Source organism: Marmota marmota, unplaced genomic scaffold, assembly GCF_001458135.2.
Source record: "Marmota marmota marmota unplaced genomic scaffold, marMar, whole genome shotgun sequence".
Lineage (NCBI taxonomy): Eukaryota > Metazoa > Chordata > Mammalia > Rodentia > Sciuridae > Marmota > Marmota marmota.
The window spans coordinates 5775236-5785338 of NW_026000174.1; the positions used below are offsets into that span (position 1 = coordinate 5775236).

Consider the following 10103-nt stretch of genomic DNA (forward strand, 5'->3'; position numbering starts at 1 on the left):
ACAAATGGCCAATAAACATGAAAAAAATCTCAATATCATTAGCCATTAAGGAAATGCAAAACCAGATTATAATGGGGTCCATCTTACCCCAGTTAGAATGAATATTACCAAAACAAACAAAAAACACTGGCAAGAATGTAGAAAAAAAAGGAATGCTTATAAACTATTGGTAGGAAAATTAATTAGTACAGTCACTATATAAAACAATATGGAGATTCCTCAAAAAACTAAAAATGAAACTATCATATAATCCAGCTTTACCATTCCTGGGTATATACCTGAAGTCATCATAACAAAAAGAGATACCTACACAGGACTAGGGTTGTGGCTCAGTGGTAGAGCACTCACCTAGCACTTATAAGGACTGGGTTCAATTCTTAGTACCACATAAAAATAAAATAAAGGTATAAAAAAGAAGATGTTTTTTTAAAAAGAGAGAGATACCAACATACCCATGTTTACTGATGCACTATTCACAATAACCAAGCTATGGAATCAGCCTAGGTACCGATCCATAGATGAATGGATAAAGAAAATACAGTATACATACACAATGGAGTATTGTTCGGTAATGAAGAATAATGAGCTGTGCACTTAGAAGTCTGAGGCAGGGGTGAAGAAAAAAAAAATACTAAAAAAATAAAATAAAATCCTATCATTGCAGCAAAATGGGTGGAACTGAAGGATATCATGTTAGGTGAAATAAGCCAGACACAGAAAGTATTTCATACAAGGAACTTAAAGAAAAAAAAAAGTTATTTGAAAGTAGAAAAATATAATGAGAAAGGTGCCACAGGCAGGGAGTGGGGGGATTGAATGGAGAGTGGATGGGCACTATGAACATGTGATATGTGCACGTATGGAAATATCACCATAAATCCCATTAATTTGTATAATTAGTGTGTGTTATTAACAAAATCCAAAGTACCTCAGGCACAATTCAGTTACATTTCTATTAAATTGCACTCCTTTCATCAGTGGACATTTCTATTAAATTGCACTCCTTTCATCATCTGACAGAATTGTTGGCAAATTATACAAAAATCCAGCATAATGATGTAATGAGATATCATTTTCTGCTAACTTTTTTCAACAAATATCCATTAATCACCTACACTGTACCAGACATTTTATGCCTGTATTCTGAGCCCTGCAAGCTAAGTCTGATACTATTTTATACCTAAGGAAATTGAAGGCAGAGATTTCAAGTAGGATTCCCAATGGTCAAAGAGAAGATAAATTGAAACCAGGATGATCTATTTCCAGATTTAAGCTATAGCAAAGTTGAACTAAAACATACACACTAAACAGAAACTGTTCCAATTTCCCTAACTACCAAAAAAAAAAAAAAATCTACATTGAAGAATAAGTGGGAGAATGAGATAGAAGTATGATGGTAATGAAATAGAAAGTTAAAATATAAAGACAGAGTGTACTATCTTTTCAAAAAAAGGAATTAAATGATCAGATTTTTAACACTGAGTTTATATGGCTGGTAGTGAGAAAATTATTGACTAGGGAGCAAAACGGCAAGATTAGCGAGTCAGGGAGACTATGTAAGAACATAAACACCACTTTAGACCAGAATAATTGAGACCCTCAACCAAGACAGTAGCAGTGAAACAAACGAAAACAGATTCAACGGATAGTAATGGAAAAAGGATGACCTGAACTTGGATGAGTATAGTGGGTGAAATAAGGAAAGAGTAGTGGAATAAATCCAAGGTATCTTAGTCACTTGAATGCAATCTTGCCATTGAGATAGAAAACATTAAGGGATATAAGAGTTTATGGATACAAAATTGCATTTTGGGCTGGAAATATAGCTCAGGTGGTAGAGTGCTTGCCTTGCTGCACAAGGTCCTGGGTTCAATCCCCAGCACCCCCCCAAAAAAAAATTACATTTGGGGTATCATAATCTTGAGGTGCCCAAGGAAGTTTTCCAAAAAAGAGATGCATACTTAAGTTTGCAGTTCAGAGGAGAGATGTGGAATTCAGGCCTCAGTGTTTGGCCTGTAGAAAGCTTTTTCTGACCCTCTTCTCACCCCATAATGAAACCAATGGAACTTTATATTCCTTTCCAATACTTATCACATGAGTCAGTATAAGACAGATTATGCGCCTGCCTTCTTTAATGCTATTTCCTTGCAACACTGCCCACGGTAGACACTAAATATTTATGAAGAGTTGAATGAATAACACAGAACAGAAGCCACAGTACATGAGCGGTGGGGGGGGGGGGGAAGGGACCACTTTTAGACGGCACCATCAAGGGAAGAAAACAACACTTAAGAAGAGAGCAAAGTAGGTCAGCAAAGGAAAGGAAGACCCAATAGAGTGAAAAGGAAAAAAAAAACTAGGTGAGCCTAAATTATTATCTCCACAGGATCAAATACTGCAGAGAAGTCAGGTAATAACTTAAAAGGATCCAAAAGATTAAACCAGAGTTGATGTCAATTTGAGCAAGAAGTTTCAAAGGATGCGGATCAAAATAAAGGGGGAAATGAGGGAGGATGACGGATGGGTGAATAGTCTGGGGAATCAATGAAAATAAAGAAGGGGAAAGAAGGCGTGACTACTCTAAACGGAAAATGCCAGCAGAGGCTAGGGCTGCTGTGGGCTGATGTGTGAAAAGAAGTGTGGCAAAGTCAAGAGCCAACAAAATAGTCTGACTCACACGTGTTTGCAGTCTCCTTAAAGGAAGAGGAAGGGCCCGAATTGGCCACCCCAGGCATGGTGCAATCCCTCAGACTCCCGGGAGGAGTGGAATCCAGGCCCCTGCTGCTGCGGCGGTCTTCACTTGCTCTCACCCAGGAGCCACTGTAGCGGCTGCAGCCGTCTTCGTCGTCGTCGCTGGGACGGTAGCCAGAGTCCTCCCTGCTTGCTCTCTCCCAAGAAACCCTACCTCGGGAACCTTCGTCTTCACTTTCTCTCTCCCGGAAGCCACGGAGACGGCGACTGGCGTTTTCGCTAACGCTCACCCCCGAGGAGTCGCTGGCCACATAGCCGCGGTCCTCACTTACTCCGTCCCAAGAACTACTGGGGTAGTGGCTACCATCCACACTCCCTCTCTCCCAAGAGCCACTGAGTCGGCGGTTGTGGTCTCTGACTGTAGCACCAGAGTCGCTCGAGTGCGGGTCGCCGACGTCACTTGAACTCAAGTCGCTGCTGGGGAAGCCGCGGTCTCCCCTCACTTTCACCCAAGAGCTGCTGTGACGGTGACCACCATCTCCCTTGACTCTCTCCCGAAAGGCACAGCGGTGGTGGCCTATGTCTCCAACGACTCTCCGCGAGTCCCTGCGGGAGAAGCCGACGTCTTCACCCACTCTTCCCAAGGAGACCTTGAGACGATTGTCGCCTTCTTCACGTTTTCTCTCCCTGTTGTCGGTGAGACAAAGTCCCTGGGCTTCGGCAACTCTTCCCCTGGAATGGGCGCAGTGAGAACCGTGTCGGCCGTTTACCTTCCACGCATGATGGCTGGTACGGCGGCCGCCGTCTTCATTTACTACTCCCCGCGAGTCGCTCTGGCGGCGGCCGCCGTCGGCGGAAGCCCTTTCCTCAGAGTCGCTTTCCAGCGTCCCGACTCCGGCCACCTGGAGGGAGTGGTGGCGGAGCCGTTGCCTTGGAAACGAGTAAACTTCCGGCGTGGTGCGGTAATTTCCGATTGCTCATTGATACGTCACTTCCTACTTCCTTCCTTTCACCTTTTTCAAGGCTTTGCTTTTGGAGCGGTGGAAAGGAGGTGTGGATTAGTTTTCGGTGAGATTTTTGATCCGTCTTGAAGAACCTATCGAAGCCTGAGGTTCATCTTGAGAACAGCTTGTCATCCATCTCGCCCTCTATCGCTCAGCGACCCAAATGGAGGCCCCAGGACTGCAGTCTGCGTAGGTGACCTGTGTAGCGCGGGCCGGGTGGGGCCTTTTCGTCCTTGGCAAACCTAATATACTTTTTCAGTGCTGATTGGAAGAAAATCTGTTCTTATCCTGTCATTTCACAAATATTGAAAAAGACCTAAGAGAGAATTTAGCAGCTACAGCCTCTGGCGTTATTGAGTGCCTACTAATGCCGGGCTCTGTGATTATCTCGCTAGGTGTTAATCCCCATTTTACAGGTCAAGACTCAAAATATCAGTAAATTTCTAACGTCGGACAGCAGGTAAGTTGTAAAGCCGGTGTAAAAACACAGGTCATTCATTCGTCAAAAGACTGCTCCAGGTCTTCTAACCTCAAATCCAGATTTCTTTCACTGTAACATGTTCCTATTCAACAATCTGACTAAAATCTTTCTCTCCAACTCCATTGATTAACACAATCGCTTCCATTCACTATTTGTTGTAAATTTATGGGTCAGGTTTTGTGCCAGCAGCAGAAAATACTAAGAGTTCTCTGCCCTTCAGGGATATGGCCCACCTTGCTTCCCCTCTCAGCTGTTTTTTCCACTATTAATGCCTTACCACACATATCTTCTCCCTTCAAGAATAATGAACTGGGGTCCTGGAAACACTTTTTCATATATGTGCTGTGCTGTTCCTACTACCCAAAACTACCCTGCCTCCCCCATCCCCAAACCCATCATCCCAACCTCCAGCTTTGTCCAGAGGACACATTTGGGGAATTCTGCAGACACTACCTCTTCTTTTTTGAGGTACAATTGCCTTTCTTGAACATAGCATCTTGTAATTAATAATAAATTTACTGAATTCATAAATCACTCCGCCCCCACTATAGAAGTGCTTTATTTTAGTTTTCTTCTGTAATTCATACTGCAGCCTTCCAAAATAGATATTCCTTTTTACAGATCAAAAAAAAAAAAGGCACAAAAGTTTATTGCTTAAGGATACACAGTAAAAATATCTGAGTGAAGAGTCCAACTTAGGTCCTTCAGTCTTGCTGCACATATTCTCAGAGTCTTAATTTCCACGAACTATATCAATTAGATCACTTATCACCTTTGTATTGTAATTGCCTATTTAACAGTTCTCACTTCCACCTCAACCTCCAGGGGTTCTGAGCTTCTGGAAGGTAGAGACTATATCTTATCCATCTTGGCATTCTTAACATCTGGAATATTTACTTCAAGGAAAGGGCTTAGTTGGAAGCTGTTGGGTGGATGAGTGGGGTGGCTTGAAAGATTGTCAGGTGGATGAACAGATAAAGTTTGAAAATAAGGTTTTTTTATTATTAAAAAGAAGTTTGGGATTAGTCTTCATTCCAATCTGATTTCAGAAATGGGGAACTGTGGCCATTAGTCTTTCATATTTATTGAGTTATAAATATGAGCAATTTTATGCTAAATGGTTCACAGATACTTTAAACCTAATCTTTACTATTATTTTTATTTTTACAGATGAAGAAACAATTCAGATTGGCCAAGATCGCATAACTAAAAGTTGGGGAGTTGGAACCTACTAAAACTGACTCCAAATTAATACAGTGCTTGTAGCCACTTCTGTAATAATGGTAAAGGCTTTACTTTTTGCTATGTTATATAGGGTGAAAGAACTCATGGAGGGAATGAGGCAGCACATGACAAATCTTTAAAGGATACACACATACCAAGAAGAGTAGAACAGGAAGCAGAAACAAGTAGCAGAGAAACAGATAAGGTTAAATCCCCCAAAATAAACTTAAGAGGAATTAAAAATAAAAGCAAGAATGAGCCAGACGTGGTGGCATACATCTGTAATCCCAGCAGCTCAGGAGTCTAAAGCAGAAAGATTGCAAGTTCAAAGCCAGCCTCAGCAACTTAGTGAGACCCTAAGCAACTTGGCAAGACCCTATCTCAAAAAAAAAAAAAAATTTTTTTAAATGAATATCCTAAAGTATTCTATCTTTGACAAAAGTCACTAGAAACAAAACATTAAGAAAAGAGAAGTGTTCCCAACTATGAAGCTAACGTAACCCTAACCAACTCTCTCAAAATTTTATTTTTTTTTTTTTAAGTCTTTATTTTGTTTATTTTTATGTGATGTTGAGGATCGAACCCAGTGCCTCACACGTGCAAGGCAAGTGCTCTGCCATTAAGCCATAACCCCAGCCCTTTCTCAAAATTTAAATATACATTAGCTATGAATTAACAACTGTCTGGTTGTAAAGTCTTCAAAATAACTTGCTGATATACATATCTTATGATAGTCATTACAACACTTTGTAATTATAATTAATTAGGAAAAAACTTGAATATCCATTGGTAAAAGAATGGCTGAATAAATTTTACTACATTTATAATACAGAATATTTCAGAGTGGTAGAAATGCAAATCTAAATGAATTAATCAGCATGGAAAGAATTGTAAGATAACAGTGAAAAAAGATGTAAAATAATATATGTATGTGGGGGCTGGGGTTGTAACTTAGTGGTAGAGTGCTTGCCTAGCATGTATGAGGCACTGGTTTCAACTCTCAACACCACAAATAAAGTCAAAGGTCCATTGACAACTAAAAAATATTTTTAAAATTAAAAAAAAAATTATATATATATATATATGAAATCCCATTTAATTTTTTAAAAGAATCATAAGCTTAGAAAGGATCTATACCATATTGTTAACTCAGTGATTATGCATAAGTGAAGAGAGGGTATGAAAGTATTCAATTTTTTATGATTGTTCTTTTGATTTAGGAAAAAACTTTAAATCCTTACCAAATTAAAGATAGATGCAAAGAAAAACATTTACTGTCACATAAAGCAAAGAAGGTAGTTTAAGAAATAATGAGCCAAGAGAGATTAAGGAGCTAAGAAAAGGACACTAGTTTTAGCAAAAAAATCATTGATATACTGAGGAGAGCAATTTTAGTAAAACAGTGTATTAAAGATATAAAAACCAGATTTGTACAAGATTTCAAGGTAAGTGGCTAATTTTAAAGGAAGTTTCTTGCCGAGCATGGTAGCACATGCCTATAATCCCAGTGGCTTGGGAGGCTTAGGCATGAGGAATGCAAATTCAAAGCCAGACCGAGCAACTTAGGGAGGCCCTGTCTTTAAATAAAATATAAAAAGGACTGGGGATCTGGCTCAATTGTTAAGCACCCTGGGTTCCATCTCTGGTACCAGAAAATAAAGGAAGTTTCTCAGTTGAAACAAGGTTCAGAATTCATGCTGGAGGAGACATCTAGCATTTCAGAGAATAGAAATTTGTTTTTGAGTTGGAGATTGTGGGTCCAGTTTGTAAAAATTGCTTTCACCAACTTTTCCAGAGTAAAGTGATAAAGTATGGTCTCTCTCTCTCATCTCCCACAAATCACCTTTTGATATCTAGTTCCACAGAAGGGAGCAGGGCCAGCTATAGTCATATAAGTTACTTGGGTTTTAATTACCATCTCTTTCTGCTCATGTACTCTAAACCCGCATGGGATAGTCTCACTGTTTTCCAGGCTGTCCTGGAACTCCTGGGCTCAAGTGATCCTCCTGCCTCAGCCTCTCCTGGATACCTGGAACTACAGATGTGCATCACCCTGACTGCCCATGTACTCTTCTCTTTTACTCCCAGGCATTCTTGTTCTCTCTTTGGTGCTTACCTCCAAATCCTCTCTGAGGTACCCTGTGAATACATTTTGGTTCCTATTTAACTTAACTTGTCCTCCTCTGCCCAAAAAAATACCCATTATCTCAGGGAACTGACCCCATTTAGGATTAGGAGAGAACTTCCAGCTTCACAGAAGTTCAGGCATTTGACAAAAGCTCTTGACTTTCCATTTCTGCCTCCAATTTACCTATTTAGTCAACTACATCTTTCTATTTGCAGGTGTGGTTAGATACCTCTTTAGGTTTTCCTGAATATTTTTCATAAACCTCTTTCAGGGTGCTAACTAGTCTGCAAGACCAGCCGGCCAGCCAAAAAAACATAACTAGAATATAGACACCTCCATTTTGAGTTAAACTGTTACATAGGAATTACTAAATTTGTAAATTATAAGTCCTGATTTTTTTCTTCCCAATGCTTATTTTTAACTTGTTTTTTTAACTTACTTTGAGATTGCTTTGTATTTTCCAGACCATCAAAATTGGAAAAGTTACACTAAGACCAGATAATATTATAAAGTAGGTATAAACTTAATGAAATGTCTACATTTTGGGGCATACACAACAATCTTCCTTTTATTCTTTTGCAAACTTGAACTCTCAAATTTCAAATATAATGTTCCACCTTTTCTGGGGCTTCCTTTAGCTTTTCTTGGCGCACTTTTCAGTGTTGATTACTAATTCTAGCTCCCAGTGCTGTGTTGAATATTAGTTGGTACCAAAATCTAAGGTGGCTGATTTCTAAATTGATTACTCTATCTGGCTGTTCATTAGAATTGACTGCAGAGCTTTCTAAATATTTGAGGTGCCCTTGAATGAGAATCAACTAAATGAGACTTGATAGATGAGGAATCTCTTAACTTTCACTGTGATTCTAATAGGCAGCTAAATTTAGGGCGGCGCTAGATCATTACCCCACATCTGGCTTCCCACCTCAGGAAAAATAGGAATTGAACTCTGAATTCCAACAGTAATTACCAATGACCATCTCACAAAAAGCATTGTCCTTCTTCCATTCCAAAGTTAGACCCTTACATTTCATTAACTCACATCCACACTAACCTTTGTATCTAGACTTGGCACCCCATACTCAGCAGTTAAAGTATTTCTCAGTCTTACCATATATTTGTGACTTAATTTGTTGGCTAGCCCATCCCTTAAAGGTGTTGATTTTTTTGTTTTCCCTATTGCCAAGTTTTTCCTCCTCTACTTTTCTTGCCTTTTTTTTTTTTAATTGGGATGTTTCTTTTTGTTTTGCTTCCCTTCCCCCTTTGAATTTGTGGTTTATAATATTTACATTCTTCAGGACAGAGTCCATGTTAAATCTCTCATTTTTAACCAAAAATTTAATTATACATGAAAGTAAGAATGTATTTGGGCAGAATATACATACATAGAGTATAACTTATGTATGTATACATGATGTAGAGTTACCCTGGTCTCTAATTCTGTTGTCTTTCCTGTTCCCCTTCCTAGTCCCTTTTCCTTGTTTCCCTTTGTCTAATCCAGTGGGCTTCTATATTCTTCCCCTCCCCACCCTCCCTTATTGTGGTTTAGCATCCATAAATCAGAACAATTGGCCCTTGGTTTTGGGGGGGATTGTCTTATTTCTCTTAGCATGAAATAAGATCTACCCGTTTACCAGCAAATGCCTTAATTTCATTCTTCTTTATGGCTGAATAATATTCCATTGTGTGTATATACCACATTTTCTTTACCCATTCATCTGTTGAGGGACACCTACATTGTTCCATAGCTTGGCTAATGTGAGTTGAGCTGCTGACATGAATATTTGCCTTCTTTCTTTAGCACTTTTTTTCCCTTATCTTCCCAGCTGCCAGCTTTTTATTTCCCAAGGAATTGTCCTTGGCCCTCTTCTCTCTCTTATGGATACACTTGGTATGCTGATAGGTTTGAATATCACCTTCCTTTTGAACACTCCATACCTGTAAGTGTTTGATTAAACCTATGCAGTGTCTCCAGAAAAATGTATAACAGAAAATTCAGCCTACATTTTTTTAATTCACAGACCCCCAAAATTCTTCCATTGCAGCATTCATGTATACTGAAATATATCACTTTGTTTAACATGTATAATGGCTGCATGTCCAAGAAAGTTCATCATCTATTTGAAAATTACCAGGTTTTAGTCATGAAAATCAATTTTTTAGAACACATGACCCATTTGAATCCTTTACATCTGCTATTAATTCTCCAAAAGATATCCTTCCTATCAATGTGGCTTTCACTTACAGTTATCCTTGAAGCTCACATATTACCATCTTTGTAAAGTATTCCTTAACCCACCTCCAGGTGATTTGGTATGCCTACTTCTATCTTAGCATTTATCTTGTGTTTTTTATTTTTATTGCATTAGTACTGGAATAAGACAAAGGCAGGTTCAAATTTTGTATAACATCTGAAGTGAGTAGCTGAATTTTATCTATAAAATGGAAATATCATGTAGCATAGTTTTAAGTATCAAAGAAAATACTTATAGAAAGTCTGCCAGTGCCTACCACATAGTAAGACCTCAATAAACAAATATGTTTCAGTGTTTTATACCTATCTCCTCCGAATAAA

At 39.0% G+C, this 10103-nt stretch overlaps 1 protein-coding gene and 1 long non-coding RNA gene across 5 annotated transcripts in view; one reads left to right on the forward strand and one right to left on the reverse strand.

Annotated features, from left to right (window-relative positions):
* Ankrd42 (ankyrin repeat domain 42) overlaps positions 1 to 3584 on the reverse strand; it is an 89149-nt gene extending 85565 nt beyond the window's left edge. The window contains exon 1 of one of the 4 annotated variants that reach the window (XR_007342241.1): positions 2678 to 3584. Coding sequence is in view for 3 of the 4 variants with exons in the window: in XM_048787988.1 (XP_048643945.1) it covers positions 2678 to 2735 (58 nt within the window). In the remaining variant the exon portion in view is untranslated. The remainder of the gene's footprint in view (positions 1 to 2677) is intronic. The other 3 variants (XM_048787988.1, XM_048787989.1, XM_048787987.1) reach the window with 3 other exon arrangements.
* Positions 3585 to 3615: 31 nt separating this feature from the next.
* On the forward strand, positions 3616 to 10082 carry LOC107135461. The gene is made up of 2 exons (XR_001502570.2): positions 3616 to 3884; positions 5347 to 10082. It is a non-coding gene; the product is annotated as an uncharacterized LOC107135461 (long non-coding RNA).
* Positions 10083 to 10103: the final 21 nt, after the last annotated feature.